This window comes from Bradysia coprophila, chromosome IV (assembly GCF_014529535.1).
Source record: "Bradysia coprophila strain Holo2 chromosome IV, BU_Bcop_v1, whole genome shotgun sequence".
Classification (NCBI taxonomy): Eukaryota; Metazoa; Arthropoda; class Insecta; order Diptera; family Sciaridae; genus Bradysia; species Bradysia coprophila.
In genome coordinates, this window is record NC_050738.1 from 11,814,012 (window position 1) to 11,830,967 (window position 16,956).

Here is a 16,956-nt window from a genome sequence, read left to right on the forward strand (position 1 = left end):
TAATTACCCAACAGACATATCAGTTATATTTCAACAATGTTTTCCCATTTTATTCTTTTTTCAAAGATGAATCTTTTTCGTAGAGAAAAGTGACAGTGACAGCGAAGGACAGTAAAACATACACACGCTCACACAACGTGAAAACTAATTGATTCAACGTTTCGATTTTAAAATTAACAAAAAAAAAACATTTTTTTGTATTTTTCCAACGCACTTCAAGCAATAGTGTTTTTAATGACAGATGCCAAATAGAATAGTATGAAAAAATGTTCCACATTTTTTTACAGTGTCAAATGTTGTTCGATACACTGACCAGTTTCAGCACTCTATACTCTATTTACCACTCATGTTTGAAGTGCGTTGATTTTTCCAAATCTCGATACAAATGTTATTATTGCGTGTGTGATCATGAAATTGTGGATTTGTATTCTGTTTTTGGGAAAATCTCCTGTTCGCTACAACGAATGATAAAGTTTTTCTACTTTTTTTTTTAAATAAATAAAATGGACAATACTCAAATGGAAAGAAAATCGTTTTTTGTTGTAAAATGTTTTGCTTAGTTTAGAATGTGTGAATGTAATTTACTTAATCTTTAGTTATTGGCTTTTATTTTGGAAAAATCTCGTTATCAAAACCACGAACACGAACGCAAATCATTGAAAATCTGAGATTAGTAATAAGGAACCAATTGAATTTACAATTGATTTCAGAACAAACGAATTAACGAGATTGTTCCGACTTGAAAGGCATTTGGAATTAATTTTTATTTTAGCAAATAAATAGGTTTCGTAAACAACGAGAAATTAAAAAAAAAAATAATTAAATTAAATAAAATTTAATGAAGCAACGAATTGCAATGATCGTTTAAAATCGAAATATATTTAATTTAGTCATTTGATTAAAAATAAAAATGGAAATAAAAGTGCGACACAATTATGAAAAATAGCTGGGTCTTTTCGAAATATATAATTTAAATTATCGAAAATATTTATGAAAAGTTTCTTTTTATTAAATAATTCTTAAATAAACCACTTACAAACACCAGTCCTCATACAATTCATAAATATTTACATATTATGTAGACATTAGGTTATTAAAAAAATTGATAAAACGAATTTTAGTAATTCTGTTCAAAATAAATCAGAAAAAACAATGACGAAAGATAAAAGACTTCTCTAATTTTGTGCCTTTAAAAAGAAACTTAATAAAGTTTAAAAAAATGCGGTAAAATCGTTTAGTCGTTTAAAATGTAACTTTAAAAAAAATTATTTAAAATAAATATTTGTAATTTGTGTAATGTGTTTTATACAGAAAGAAAAGATCTTATTTTTAATAAATTTGTACACAGTTTGCGATGGGTTTTATTTTGATTGATTCCGTTCCGGTACATTCATTACTATTCTGTATCGAAAGACCGAATGCGTTTACAATATTTTTCGATGTTTACCTTTAGCTATTGATAAAACGCTGTTTGGAAACTAGAGCTCAAATGTAATAGATTTCCATACACTTCTAGTACATTTCGGCATAAAATAACCAACATCAGCGCTCTATTTTTTGTGAACCAACTTCGCAGCTATGACATTTCATGGATATTTTACCAGAGCAAGGTACTGAAACAAAAATTGTGGCGACTCCACAGGTCAACAGAGGTCCTATCCATATTACGTTATTTTGAAACATTGAAACCTTTGACGTGCCTCCAACAGGTTTCAACAGGTAACAAACAACACGTGTGTTATTTGTCAGTGTTATTTGGTCAATGAGAAAAGAAAAGTTCGAAATTGCATTTCGAGGGTGTTGTTTGAGTCCAGAGCGCAGTAAGGCCATAAGTCATCCGATAAAATGCAGATTCCAAGTTTTTTTCCAGAGGTAAACTCAAAGCTTTTCTTAACAAAGACTTCCGAAGTGCCAGCCGAGCTGAGGTGAGGAAATGAAATGAGTTGTGAAAAACAAGTGGTAAGAAAGCAAAGGAATTTAACTAACTGTTCAGTGGAACAGATGCATATATTTTGTCTCTCAGTCTCTGGACACAAAGTAAATAAGAAAACAATTTTTCCAATGAATTATCAATTATCGAAGGGATTAACGTTTTATTGATTAAACAGGAATTTTCGTCGGAATTTTTAATTTGATATTTACAGTAATTTATTTTGGTATGTGCTTTGAAAAAGAAAAGAAAAAAAAAACGAAAAATAGGCCCTGCCCTTAATAACATTTACAAAGTACGCACGCTAAGTAGAGGGAAATTGTCCTTACATTTTTGCGGGCGATGGGATAGGGGGTTTAAAATTAATCATTTTAATTCGTCAACTTCACTTGGCTCATCTACCAACTATTCATTCCCTAGACGACGGGAAGAATGCATTGAACGAATAAATTACAGACTTTGGCTCAAATTAAATCACTCTGTCTTACTAATGTCTGTGTTACATTTCTTTTACGTATGAATTTCGATCCCTGCGAGGTACGTTACGATCATCCGGAATTTCGATTCAAAGGAAACTACGATTCGCAGAGAATTAAATGTTTTGTCGAAGTTGTGAGGAAACGGTTTTCTCACCGAACAAAGAACCAACTACTTTCATTGCAAAATGTCGTTCGCAAACAACCAAAATTTTGAGATACAGTTCGGTTATACAGCGGAACGAATTAAAACAAATGAAGTAATAGATGTTGAATCTTAAAAACATTTCATCAAAAGAAGGTAAAATGGCTCGTCACAACTTCAATAAGAAATTATCTACTTCCAGTTTTCACGCAGTAATTTTGCAATTTCATGCGTACTTTAGACATACGTGGGACCATATCTTTTTCGGATTGTTGATTGAGGTAATTCCGAATTGGTTACATAGTTTTCTATAGCTTTATTCAGCACTTGTTCGAGGGGACTATATGTAGCCCGGGATCGTAATCGGGCTTTCGATATTTCCAGTTCCTTGAATATAAAACAGTTTCAGATCAAAAAATAAATTTCATTTTGTTCTCTCCCTGAATGACAAACCTTAATGAGTTCAGCATTCCGTCGTTTCGCTGATTCCAAATTCGTACACGCTTTGTTCGGTCTGTCTTCGAACGTAACACGTTTTGAAGAAAACATTTTTTCGAATTTCTTTTCATCAATGGAACTATCACGATAAAGATATGTTTAAATTTGTGTTGAGATGCTACATTAGCCACTTACATGGAAGCAAGTTTTTGATCAATTTCGCACTCCAAGGTTGCGTATTTTGCATTTATGTCATCCAAAAAATCCACTGTCTTACTACTTATACCCATTCTCGACAATTGACGGTTGAATTAACAACTAATTAATTACTGTAGAAAATCTCCTTTTATTTTCGCGTAAAAAGATTTGTGTCAAACGTTTTTGTTTTGTGAACAATTCCATAGCAACGCCAATAACAACGTACTAAATAATGACCTACCCCAATAATAAACAGATGCATGTCTCTTTCGTTTCATATGCGTGTACATTAGTCATAAGGACTACAATACAATAAAATCAAGTAATAAACTTTCAGACAGGCTAACATCATCTTCTGTCGACAGCGACGACAAAAACAAATGACGAGCTTCACCTGTTGTTGTCTTATATAATAAAGTGAAGATAACTACGCTGGTTTAAATTTCACTGGCCAAGGCAGCTCTCTACCAATATCACACCGATTATTTACGAAATTTGGAGGCCTAAATATATATCGCAGCATTAAGTCGTCCAATTCACATAAGAAAAAGCGTTGAAATACATTTTTGATTCGTTTGTTCAGCCACTCATTCACTTAAAATTCAATTTCTGTTCTGAAGCACTTCTGAAGGGTGAATTTATTTTCACGATTAATCGGGTGACTCTTGCTTTTTCGAAGATGAGATCATACACCTAAATTAATAATAGTTTGATTTCTTCCAATTTAACTTAATGAAATTGCAGAACAGGTATGGCCGGCCGATCGGCCAATTCATCTTAACGTATTCATAATTTATGTCAAAATAGTATGATTTTCAGTGCTTTTGAAATCAACTTTTTATGTCCTCCAAGTGGAACATAGATCATACCAACGCACTTAAAGCAAAAGTGCTTCTTTTGACAGCTGCTAAATAAAATGCTTGAAGTGCGTTGTTTATACATGTTTTACACTTTCGTTGATTTTACTGACAGCTGTTAAATCTATCAGCTCCAGTGCCTATATTCGCGAAAATATTTTCATAAATTTTCTCAAAATTTCGTCATTTTCTCAAATTTCCACAAAAAACTTTTTGCGAAAATTCACAAAATTCGAGAAAGCACGAAAATTTGAGAAAATTCGTGAAAATATTTTCGCGAATATAGGCACTGATCAGCTCTGACGGGGATTGAGCTAATTGAATAATAAATTATGAATAAAAGGACTGAAATGTCTCTGAAAAAAATTGAGGTACAGTCGATTCAAAACCAATTTAATCAAACTTAATGCGAAATACGCAATCCACGTATACATCTAAAATTAGGAAAAAATAAAAATTTTCATTCAAAACCACATCGAATATTATTCTTATTAAAATTGGAAATATACAAAACACCTGCTCAAATATTGAAGAAAGATAATGGTGTCATGTTGCGAGAGGTGTCAACCATCTTGTCAATTTTGTTGAATGTTTGGTTATCCAACTTAAATATAAATTTTTAGTCTCATGACGATTACGAAAAAAATACCTTCAGGTTAATAAACGTACTATTTGTATAACCTCGGAAACAGCCCAGTGATGTATGTGCTGTGGTATTTTTCGCAACTATTAACATCATCATAATCGTACCATTACCTTCGACGATATCCTCACCGTATCCTAACTCTCACTTGGCAGTGCGCGTTTTTAAGCAATATTCACTTTAACGAAAACGGAAATTAAAATAGTCACAAAAGTGGATTTCGATGCATAGCTTCCATACGTTTCTCTAAAGTGTCCAAGAAAAATAGCTTCGTCTTGCTGATCTCAAAACTCACTAGTTCACTTTCATATGCGTTCTAAGGTCATAAGAATGGAAATGAAAATGCACAATGAAGATGTTGCGTTCATTCTAACAAAACAAATGGGAAACTCTTAATATGAAATTACCGTTGACAATCTCCCGGAGAAGCCGCTATAGCCGCTTTGGACTTTGCGTAGGAACTGTTGAACCAACTACGATATTAATAAACAGATGGCGTTACCTAATGTCATATACAAATAGTAGTAAATTTCTGGATAAAATGAAATAAAAGATTTCTTGAAAATACTTTGATCAAAAGAAGTTACAGATTCGTTAATTATACTGTGAATAACTGCCGTCTGGAACGACTCAATATTTACCTTTTATTTCAAACAAAAAATCAGAAAAACCCGCTGACATTCACTGAAAATAAGTATGTTAAGCGAATTTTCAAACGATCGTAGTCTGTGAAGTTTTTTCAATCGATTTTTTTTTTAACTTACAAATTCACACTGACTAATACTGATTCCTTAGCGACAAGTATTCTGCAGAAATTCATTTGATAACAAAAATTTCTTTCAAATTTATTTATTCGAATTTTGGAGTGATCCAATCTACATCTGCTTTATATTCAATTAAAATTATGTTAAATATTTTAGTAAAAATAGAATATAAAAATGCAAAATTTTGAAATATAAAGTAGATACTTGATATACTTCATCGAATGTAATTCATCGGAACCTTCAGTAGCCAGTAAAGGTCCGATTGGATTTTTTTTCACAACGCAGGAGAGCAAATAGTAATTTTCTCCCCTCGTCTGAAACTTCGATAGCCCTTGTTGTGAAAATCGTCGAGTCTACCTCGATAAAAAAGTTGGAAATTGCGGAAAAATGAAATTCAACATATTTTCTGATTTAGGAATTGTTGTGGTTTGGAATTGTTCAAACATAAATTTTGCTAAACAAATGGAAATCTAGATTGTATACTGTAGTATTTCATTGTAGGTTGCACGTACTTACCAAAAAATAAAAATCCAGATTTTCAATTGTTAAACGAAATTTTTGTGAAATCACTTTCAAACCGCAACCAACTCCTAAATCAGACGAGGGGAAAACTACTTATTATTATTATTATTATTATTATAGTGATTAACATGATTGCGAATGAGTGATTAACCAGCAATTAACAGGGGAAATGTTGCAAAACTACAATTAACTGTGAAATATGGTGGTTAATCATGATTAATCACTGATTAATCGTGCGTATTCACAAAAATCATGTTGCTAATTAACTGAATGACCATATTAATCACAAAAGAGTGGTTCCCCTCGAAATCAGAAAATATGCTTGATTTCACTTTTCCTCGAGTGTATATGATCGTAATTTAATTTTGGAAATAGTATTTGTGTCAGGGTTTTTTGGAAATTCTTAGAAATTGTTCGGAAATTTTCAGAATTTTCCGGAATTTTCAGAATTAAAATTCCCAAAAATATGCTTTATTGCTCAGCCAGCGCAAGCACGATAGGTACTCTAAATAGGGTACTTAAACTTGACAGTGTGTCACAAATCTGTGAAACACTATAAAAAAACCATTTCATACAAAATAGTACTCTATTTAACAGCTGTCGATCATTTTTTTCTTGAAATGCGTTGCCTCAGCATAACAAATCCATTACATAAGTCGGGATAAAAATTAAAAGTCTCGTTTTCGAATCATTTTACGCCACCGGCGTAATTTTTTTTTTGTTTATTTGGAGATTTTCCATATGAAAACTCTGCTTTTCATCGTTTTATCCCTAGTCATGTAAAATACTAATACAAGTGCTTCTCTCGGTGTTCCTCAATGCTATCACAGACAAAAATATGGTATTAGAATTTTTAGGTCCGAGGGGATTACTTTAAGAAAGTATTTTTTTCGGGATTAGATTTTTAATCTTCGCCAGAAATTGAAAAAATGTAATTCCATCAGGGATTAAAAGTAGGTCTAAACAATAATATTGGGGTATTGAATGATTATTATTTTCCGTTTATAATTTGTTTGTCTTGAAATCACACTTTTGAGTTAATTGAGTTCGAACACGATTTACGAGCAAGATACGGTTTTGTGAGAAAAACTAATTTGGTCTTAAAATGTTGCAATGGGACTACCGATTATTCAGCTTTACGATACCAGGCTCAGATTAAACATTTTAAGTCGGATTGTAAAGATACTTCCAGATTCAATAAACCATTAAATCAATGTAAACATTACAAAGATAGTATAGATATAGAGAAATTCTAGATCGAAATTGGCAGGAAGGCCAATTTTAGCCGCGAACTATCCCCATTACCACGGGAAACCAGACATTTTCGAATTTAAATGATTAAATACTTATAAAAAATGGTAATAAAACTTTAGAAGAATATAAAAATGAAAATCTTGTAAAAATATTGAGGTTTGAAGTGACGATCTTGTCATCTGGCAATTTGAATTTTAATCCCACGAGGAATTAGTTTCTTTGAAACAACGGTTCACAATAAGCCGCGTTGGGATTAAGAACAAATTGCAGCAGTGGTAAGGTCGCAGACTGAAGTGCAGGAGGTCCCGGGTTCAAATCTCGTCAGGTAAATAAAAAAAATAATTTCTGTTTAATAAAAACATTTCTCATTCCAGATTCACAAAAAAGCTTCTTCTCATATCAGACGTTTATATAAAAACTATAATATCGCAATATCCGTACAGTGAACGACATCTCAAATGTCTCACTGTCAAATTTTTCTGAGAATTTTATTGTGTCATTGAGACATTTGAGATGTCGTTCACTGTAAAAATGTTTTTTTTATTTTTTTTTTCTAAAGTAAAAGTAGGAAGGATTAGAATATTTTTTTTATTGCATTACAAATAACATTTAGATCAGATTAAAATGAGTAAACTAGTAAACAAGCGTCAAACGTCAGGGCCTAAAAGATTAAAATTGAATTCCTCTAGGGATTACTCATTTGGGGATAAGTTCAAGTAATCCCTGAGGGGATTAAATTTAAATTCTAAAAAAGATTCGGTCGCGTACTGTTAATGCCAAAGAGATTTAGATCTAGGTCCATATTTTTATCTGTGTATTAAAATATACTAAAAGGAAGTAATTGTAGAAGTACTCTTCAGCCATCCTAGTTAAATATCTCAGTTGCACAGATTGTAGGAATTACAGGAGAATGTGGTGCACAAATTGGTCATTGAAAACGATAGTTTATAGATCGAATTACCTAAATCCGATTAATCCTACTTATTTACATTGAACTTTACGTCTACCTACAGTCTTACGTCAACATTTAAATTTTTCATGTAGACATATAACGTCAAATGAAATATTTAAACAATGCGATCCACATAACATTTTTCGTCAAAAGCGAAACTAATTTATTCAATTTACCATCTTATTTTACATCTACACTTATGGCAGCTGTTCTCCGAATTAAGAAGTCAAAGATGCTAATTCCAGCTAGCTAAGGAACATGTCAATATACCTACCTAAGAATAACTAGGAATAAGGTTACAAAACTTCGTATTAAATATTAATTAAAGTCTGTAACACTATCGAAGTGTAGGTTTCAGTTAATAATTCAAATATAATATACAAAACTACCGGCAAATATAAATTCTATTTTAGTTTTAAAACATATCTATGTTGCACTTGTACTCGCAACTTTTATTGGTAGGTAATCTATTGACACAATTGTTATGACCACAAAATTTGAATTTATTTTTTGTTTTATGTTCAAGACATGCAAAGTACATAACGCAAGTAATATCTAAAATGTGTGTTTGAAAAAGAAGAAAAAAAATTATCCCAAAAATATAAAATGTGGTCTTATAAGGTTACATGGTAAAGAAAAAACGGAATCGTTTTTTTTTTTAACAAATAAAAAAAAATAATTAAAATTTTGATAAGAACGCACGTTTTGTCAGTGTAATTGTTGAATTTATTCGTTCGATGACGAAAAAGTGTTAGCTGCTGAAGAAAGACACGTCAGTATCGATCGGAATATTGAAGTAACAAGTGCAACATTTAAGCGAAAAGTGCTGTCTAGTGCGGTGTTCAATATTAAGTGAATTTTTCATAAAGTAATTTGAGCTCAGATTTCCTTCATCAAAAAGATAAGTGAATTACTTAAGCCCTTCGAATTAAACTTTCAGTTTTTTTAGTTCAGTTTGTTCGTTTGGCTTGAGTTATCCATTTTAGATCTTAAACATCAAGAAAAGGGGAAAAAAAGGAACGTTTAGATTGCGTTTTTAACAACGTAATTGGTATTTAACTAATTTGCAAATGGTCATCTGTTATGGACTACAAAAATAAGCTATGACTTTGTCTAACATAGCAAAATAACGTGTGTCAAATCTAATCTAAATAAAGAATCTAAAGCACGCTAAGAGTCTGATGAGCCGGCGAGGGTTAATAGTAGTATACATTGGATGCTGCGAAAGTAATTCATTGCATGAGGTAACATTTGTGTGATAAAAGCAAACTCATAAGTGGGTTTTTAAGCAACTATAGCTTCGGCAACTGCCTTTTCGACAGGGGTGGAGTTTGTATATCCGAGATCCGAGAGAAAGACTAACAGACAAACAAGACGTAAGTTGCTTAAAAATTCAAGTGTGATTTGCGAGTATCATGAAGTTGGTTCCGAAGTTGCAGCATCCAATGTTTTCTGGTTTACTGTTTGTCCCATGCGAAAGTTGATTTCCCCATGAAAAGAAAATACCGAAAATATTCCACATGCAATGGATAATTTTCGCAGTGGGCATATTGCTATGTAATGGTCAACTTTCGCATGGTGTAGGGAGTAAATTGTGTCCTTTCAATTGATATGAGCCAATAGAATTATTAAAATGAATGAATTTTCAAGCATTTCATAGGTAGCGGAGAGTTTCTAAATGGAGTCTCTGCAAAGAGATATTTAAATATAGATCCATGTCTTATCCTCGCTGGGTCACGATTGAAGACTGGGTGTAATATTGTAAGATTTTGCTGGGTGAAAAACATTTATTAGAAAGGATGTCACGAGGACGCCACTAAGGTGTAGATCTCAGCCGTCACGCATTATGTAAAATCCGAAATTTCGCAAAATGAAGAAAAGGGCCAAATTCAGAGTGTAATTGAAAAATACACCTCAGATGATGAAGACTCGAAAGTTGGACTTATTTGGACATTGGACCTTACTATAAAAATTATTCTTTTGAATTTCGCAGGGGAACATTGTAATTTTTAAGGCAACAATGAAGAAATGAATGTGTGATGCAGTGATGCTAGCGAAAATTTGGTGAACGTCTGACAAAAATTTAGTTCCACGACTGAATCGTTGAATTTGTTCGTGCAACGAAACATATCAAGGTTATTTTAATTGGTATCTTAACTTCAACATTCTTCAAAAGTCTCAAATTTTGAACTCTCGTGATACTCCTAGGAGTAGCAGGCTTGGTAATTAAGACTAATCTGGCAAAATTTTACAGAATTTTTACTCTTGAGAACTTTAGATCGAAAATGTTGTCATACTTCCCCAAAATTCTACAGACAAATCTAACAATCTTATCAAAAAAAGAACAATATCAAAATTTCGCCACGTCTAAAATTTCATCGTATTCTTGACTTCAATCTTTTATTTGATTTTTTTTTTAATTAGCGCTAATTTTTGATTGGTTAGCGAAATACGTTAGCTACGGTAACATGTTTTAACTTTAAAGTCAAGTATATACAGCGAGTCAGTGAAATTCTCATACATTTTCCCCATTTTTCCACACAAGCTGAAAATTTTGACATATATTTTGTGTCACAATTTCATTTCACCGGCTGGTTGTATACTGGGCTTAAGCCAATTTGAGTTTTAAGTGAATATATAATAATCGATGGGCTGAACTAATGAGGGAAAAATTCTTTCCAACGTTTTCTATATGAGAATTGGACCATTTAACGCTGCGGTAAATATGCCTTTTCACGCACTTACGGCGTGAATAGATGGAAACTAAACAAAATAAGATTTTTGCCTTAAGCCAAGTATACACAACCAAGCCGGTGAAATGAAATTTTGTCACAAAATGTACGGGTCATCTGTTAGGGGGAAACTTCAAGAGCGAAAGTTGGGACAGGCTGCATTCGCTATTGGAGAATGAAGGGAAATATGAGCGAGTGACATGCGAATGGTGAGACAAAATGTGTTTGAATTTTATTTCAACGACTGGTTATATGTTTGACTTTACTAGCGAATACAGTCCTGATATTAACGCATTCTGCTCACTTCATCGGACGAACTTACGGACATTTATGTTTTGTCGAGTAAAAAGGCTGGAATGCTCTTGCATAGAAGTGGCAGAGGAACTTGCAAACTGTCGTCACAAAATTAAGGTCAGCCCGTTCACTGTAGCAGTAAAAAAATTCTTCTTTTGCACGTTTTAATTTTCACTTTTTAATAATAAAAACAGCCGGTAATATTTTACATTGATTCGAAACCAAATTAAAAATTGAACAAATCCAATAAATGAAACACACAATTTAATTCAAGACAATTAAATTCACTATTCACCACCAGCCCGTTTGCCGAATCGCATGTGACCATAATCGTCGAATTGATCCTCACCGCCCCGCTTGCCGAATCTCATGTGCCCGTAGTCGTCATACCGTTTACTTTTGTCGTACATTTCTTCGTCATCCAAGAGAAGATCCAATTCGATCGGAATTATTTTCGACCTCGGCAATAACGATTTCGAACCAGAACCGCTGTTCATTGGTGATCTGTGGTATCGTCTATAGTTTTGCGTTGCATGCGGCGATTGTGTTTTCTGAATGGTATCCGAATTGACGCTGCTTGAAGCTGCAACGTTTCCGACCAGAAAATAGTACACAAGAAAGATGACCAGCGATGTTAATATTGAAACGGAAACCTGACCCATATTGTGTAACGTTTTATTGAATCGAAACGGGTATAGAGTGCCTACTGAACCGTATAAAGGACAACTTTCTTTTGAAACGAAAACTGTCTTGAATCTCCTTTATATATTCAACAAGGATGACGAGTACTTTAGTTATTGTTTTCGCCATCTAACTTAAGCGTATGCAAATTTAATTTTCTACAAAAATTGTGCATAGCATATCAACGTCCAAGGTAAATCTGCTGAGAATGAAAACATAAAAGAGATAAGAACATCGGAATATGCGAAAGAGATAAAATCATTTCTCAGTTTTATAAAAGACGAAGGAATACTAAAACCTACGCGATGGCAAACCCTGTCTATCGACGCGTTCATTGAGTTCAATCAAATTTTATTGTAAAAGCATAGCTAATCATCCTTCAATGCATCAATGGAAAATCCGAAAATTGAATTAATAAGTGAATACTGTCGATGGAAGCTTGAAGCTGTAAACATATTGACGAAATTATAAACATAAAAAAATGGGGCAAACGTATAATGAAGAGTGATTTATTCAATTAGTTAAAATATTGCGTGGGTACCGAGTTATTATTTTAAGATTTTCGTCACATCAAAATTTGTTTATTTGTTGGTCTAAGGCGAGCTGTAGAAATGCGCATAAACCGGCATGAAGATGATGTAAATCGATATAATTAACGACATTTTGTCTCGTTAGGTGTTACGTGTAAAGGACTGTCTTACCACGACAACTGCACAAAAAAAAAGTCCAATTGGAAAACTTAATTTAATTTTCTATTATTTTGAATTCGTCCTGATGTTATCATGGATACCTAGTTGACTTGAAACGTATGCTGGTAACAATTATAAACGCGAAGAGACAAGATCACGATAAAACATGCAAAGATGACGAGCACGAAAATGAAGATTCCAACCTGTAAACTTAATAACTTCTTGGATTTTTGTAAAAAATAATCTTAGTTTTATTACTAGAAACGACAGGCAAAAAGGACTGAACTGTGGTCAGTATCGTATCGTATCGGGCGCGTACAACAGAAATTTTATTTTCAAATTGTTTTACGTCTCCTTTTATGCATTGCGTAATAGTACATTACTGTACCAGTGAAGTAATTTGATATCTCATATCCAGATGGGCTGAAGCCCTCGGATACTTTTACTCATCGTTATACGATATATCAAATTATTTCACTAGTGAGGGAATAGCCACATTACCTAATTAGTGAGGGAATAGCCACATTACCTCACTAGTAAAGTAAAATCACTTTTTTACAATAAAAAAGTAATTATCAATATTCCTGATGTTCAACGAAATGGAAACATTTTAAATTAAATGCTGACGAAACAGAAACTTAGTTCCATCGAAATAATCCGAAGATATTGACTAGACCACAGTTTCAAAATTCCTTAACGTGTTAGAGACGGCTGTCAGCTGTTATCGACAGCAATAATAAACGACAAGCCCTGACTAATGAGGTCATATATAGCAAAAAGCATGTTTGAAACAAATGAAGTAAAAGAGTTCTGAAATCAATATATGAAAATCTTCGGTCAAATGAAGTAATAGTTTGAATAGTAAAACTGTTAATATGCTCGCCGTCTGTGACAAGTTAAACAGTAAGTTACAGCTACTACCTCACTCACCTTATTTTGGTTTCCTCTTCGCTGAAAATTTAGTTTTTCTTAACAGACGGAAAGTCCTACAGACTTGAAACTTGGAAGTTAGGAAGAACGCGCGACAATTTTTTTTTACTTTCATGCGTTATTTGACGCAAATTTTTTTTCCTGTTTACGTCGTGGATGCGTTTCTCATATAAATTGTTTGAATCAAATTGGTTCGATCAACTACAGTGGACATACTAATTTTTGGTGAACTGCATCCGTTAAGCTTGGAAACAATTTATAAGGTAGGATCGATCGCTGATGATTGGTCGGAATCTTAATTATTGTTACACTGTATTCAATATTTTAATTGAGATTTGAACAGTAGTCACAAATTGTCAGACAAACTGTGAACTCACAGCACGGTGCCCCTTAAAAAAAATAAAGTTTTTCTGTAGGTTACCCAAAAAATGACTTCTTATCCGAGTGCTAGGACCTAAAAGGATTTCAAAGCAGCTTTTCTTAGTCTTCAGCTAGATCCTTCCCCATAGTCGACTTGTGAAAAAAAACGACATTTCCCATACATATTCAAGATTCTTCAGAAAATGATGAAACAGAACTGTTGCACTCGGATCAGAAGTGATATGTTGGGTAACCTTCTGAAAAACTTTATTTTTGTTAAGGGACACCGTGACAGTTTCATATTCGTTTTTTTTACTGTGTTGACCTCATTTTGCTATTGAAATTTGGACCTTTATATTTAACTTACTATTACATTGCAATCAAATAAGTTATTTCCACTCGTACCAACCACTAATTTAGCCATTAACACATAGTAATAGAAACGAAAGACGATTTCCGCACTAGTGCAGTGAGTCACAGGCAGTGATAAAATGGCCAAGTTACGAAAAATCTTGTAAGTAACAGTGGGGTTTTTGCATGTGCTGTGCACGACGATATCACAAGGGTAGATAATTAAACGACGAAACTTCATTTTGGGCTTGCCACCTCTCAATTATATATCTATGCAACTTTTAGTATGACCATAGAAGAAGATTTTATCACTCGACTGGTTTTAAGGTCAGACCTTTCATCTTTGTTTTTGTAATAAAGGAACCTTAATTAACCATAACCTCCAAAGTCTACCTTCGCGAGGGCTATTCTAATTTTGTTTTTATAGGTACTACTTATACTCACATCGTATTCTCCTCCAGATACCATTGGCAAATTCTTTAAATTTGTTACATGAAATGGAGAAACCTCGTTTTGCGTTCAGCAAATTCTTTAAATTTGTTACATGAAATGGAGAAACCCAACACCACCAAGCCCATAATCAGAATTTTAACTTACAAAAGCATATCCTCTCAAAACTTATATTCGAAACGAATTTCGACGAAATAAAATACCGGCATTCATCGACTCACAGAATCTTTATTGAAACGACGAATAAATAATTAACAAATGGAAATTAGCAATTACTTTCATCGTTATTCGTAACTTTATATCGGTAAGACTGAACCACAACCGGAAACACCGGAATGTCGCTCGTGTACAGTTCTACCGATGAATGTCGTCGCATTTTCGGATGATTTTTCGTTTCTTTCACTTCTTGCTTCGGTACAATAAAAATTTGTTTTCCAGCATCACATTTACGTCGTTCGGCTAGCAAATTTGGCTTGGTGATATCAATGTTGGATTTGTGAATGTATTGAAGTCTGAGTCTATTTTCGAAATATTCCTTCTTCAAATGAACATTATTGGAGACATTATTTGATGATTCAGCTGGTGTTGGAAATAAAAGAATTTTCAGAAAATGTAATTCGCTTCATTTCAAATATTAATTTAACACCCACTCGTTGGATTGTTTGCTGTTTCGTTAAACAGTTGCTGGTATTGGTTGTTGAAATTTATCATAATAATTTATGGAAATGTAAAATATCGATGGCAAAGACTTCAAGAGATGCTTTTGCAACGACTTTTCATTATCAACTGTAGACCACGTTTAACTGAATGTAACTAAATAAATTGCAACGACGAAGTTTAATAAGATTAGAGCAATGCAAAGCAATGCGATTTTAAGGAATTGGCTTTATAAGTATTTAAAATTACTGGTAGGGTGGAGAGGCGTACTTTTTGTTGTTCAAAGACTAACCTTCGGCTTCGGCATGAATTATAGTACATTTTCTACCTTGGTGTATATTTCGAGAATAACTTCGTATGTACAATTGTATATAACGAGCGCCAGCGAGTGTATATACAATTGTACATAAGAAGTGATTCGAGAAATATACACCAAGGTAGAACAATGTTTTATCTCCTGCAAGCTGATATTTCATACATTAGCGAAATAACCACAAAAATTTGGATTTAAAATTAATTAATTAATCATGTTGTTTTAAAACGCATTCACAACAAAAAAAAACATCATACAGAGTATCCTTTATTTACTTACTCCGACTCCGACTTCACTATACCCAGCGAGCGATGTATTCGCTATGCCTCCTAGATTACGCTAGGCCAACCAGGTATGTGGAAAATGGACAAACACACAAAGAACTGACCCTCAGCTGGTGTACAGTTCGACTAACTACGACATTTATGTTTAGTTTGTTGTTGCTATTCCGATCTCCGTGGGAGATTCACCATCTATCACATTAGTGACGAGTTTCCGGTCTCTCTGAGAGATTCACCTTTCATCTATGATGACTATCGTGCGTTTGCTCTGAGAATGGTTCATATTAATTGTCTTTATTTAAGATCTCCTTGTGAGATTCACCTTTCTTGAATACTCAGGTTTAGCTGTTAAGAATTTAATAACAGATTATAACGATACAAACTTGTGGTATTATTCTTCTTCTTCTTCGGATATATCCTTTATTTACTTACTCACACACATATACTATCCACCTCAACTTTTCGTTCATCATTCCGACTACTCTGATTATTTGATCGATGTAGAAGTGACTAACGAACCACTACCGACACCAATTGCATCGCGTTGTGGGATTTGTTGGCGTAGTGGTCAGCATGTTTGGTTGATATGCTGCTGGTCCCGTGTTCGCTTCCGCCGTTCGGCGATTTTTTTTTTTCAAATATGTAGATGGAAAGTAAATTTACCCTAGGTGGGTTATGTATGAATTATCCAATCGTATAGGCTGTGGTTATGTATGTGTTTTTTTGTTTATATGCAGAAACGCGTAATGTATGAAATATCAGCTTGCAGGAGATAAAATACATTACACAATATTTCAGACAGCTAATGTATTTTTGTGTGAGCGAAGAAGTCGGCGGTTAGTTGCGTTACACGTTTGTGACTTTTCGAAATATTTTCACCAAATGTAAACTGATTTCAGTAAACTTTTTTTTTCCCTGAAAGCTATGGTCAAGGCGCGCAGTTTAAGTGCGGGTTGGTAGCCCAAAATTTGTGGGAGATGTGTCTATAAAAGTGATATTTTTCGGTGGTCATTAAGAGCCAGAAATATTTTTTTTCGAA

The 16,956-nt window shown here is 33.4% G+C and overlaps 3 protein-coding genes across 5 annotated transcripts in view; 1 reads left to right on the forward strand and 2 right to left on the reverse strand.

The window, feature by feature from the left end:
* Window positions 1–1,097, forward strand: part of LOC119066270 — a 40,063-nt gene extending 38,966 nt beyond the window's left edge. For 2 of the 3 annotated variants that reach the window (XM_037168626.1, XM_037168628.1), the window contains one exon: window positions 84–1,097. In XM_037168626.1, coding sequence (XP_037024521.1) covers window positions 84–115 — 32 coding nt within the window. In that variant the 3' untranslated portion in view covers window positions 116–1,097. Of the gene's footprint in view, window positions 1–66 lie in introns of all 3 variants that reach the window. The other variant, XM_037168627.1, reaches the window with a different exon arrangement.
* Window positions 1,098–2,677: 1,580 nt separating this feature from the next.
* On the reverse strand, window positions 2,678–3,380 carry LOC119066273. Its single transcript, XM_037168631.1, has 3 exons — window positions 3,185–3,380; window positions 3,005–3,128; window positions 2,678–2,938 (listed from the first exon to the last, which is right to left on the reverse strand). The coding sequence occupies exons 1-3, from the start codon at window positions 3,277–3,279 to the stop codon at window positions 2,789–2,791; spliced, it is 369 nt and encodes a 122-aa protein (XP_037024526.1). The 5' UTR covers window positions 3,280–3,380; the 3' UTR covers window positions 2,678–2,788.
* Window positions 3,381–11,371: 7,991 nt separating this feature from the next.
* On the reverse strand, window positions 11,372–12,087 carry LOC119066272 (drosulfakinins). The gene has a single exon (XM_037168630.1). The coding sequence runs from the start codon at window positions 11,865–11,867 to the stop codon at window positions 11,493–11,495; it is 375 nt and encodes a 124-aa protein (XP_037024525.1). The 5' UTR covers window positions 11,868–12,087; the 3' UTR covers window positions 11,372–11,492.
* Between the last annotated feature and the right edge of the window lie 4,869 nt (window positions 12,088–16,956).

Excerpts from the sequence above, each read along its gene's own strand:
- LOC119066273 (XM_037168631.1), bottom strand. The coding sequence starts at position 3,279 with ATGGGTATAAGTAGTAAGACAGTGGATTTTTTGGATGACATAAATGCA. Across the intron at positions 3,129-3,184 it reads GATCAAAAACTTGCTTCCAT|TTCCATTGATGAAAAGAAAT; the intron begins GTAAGTGGCTAA and ends TTATCGTGATAG. Across the intron at positions 2,939-3,004 it reads GGAATGCTGAACTCATTAAG|GAACTGGAAATATCGAAAGC; the intron begins GTTTGTCATTCA and ends TTTATATTCAAG.
- LOC119066272 (XM_037168630.1), bottom strand. The coding sequence starts at position 11,867 with ATGGGTCAGGTTTCCGTTTCAATATTAACATCGCTGGTCATCTTTCTT.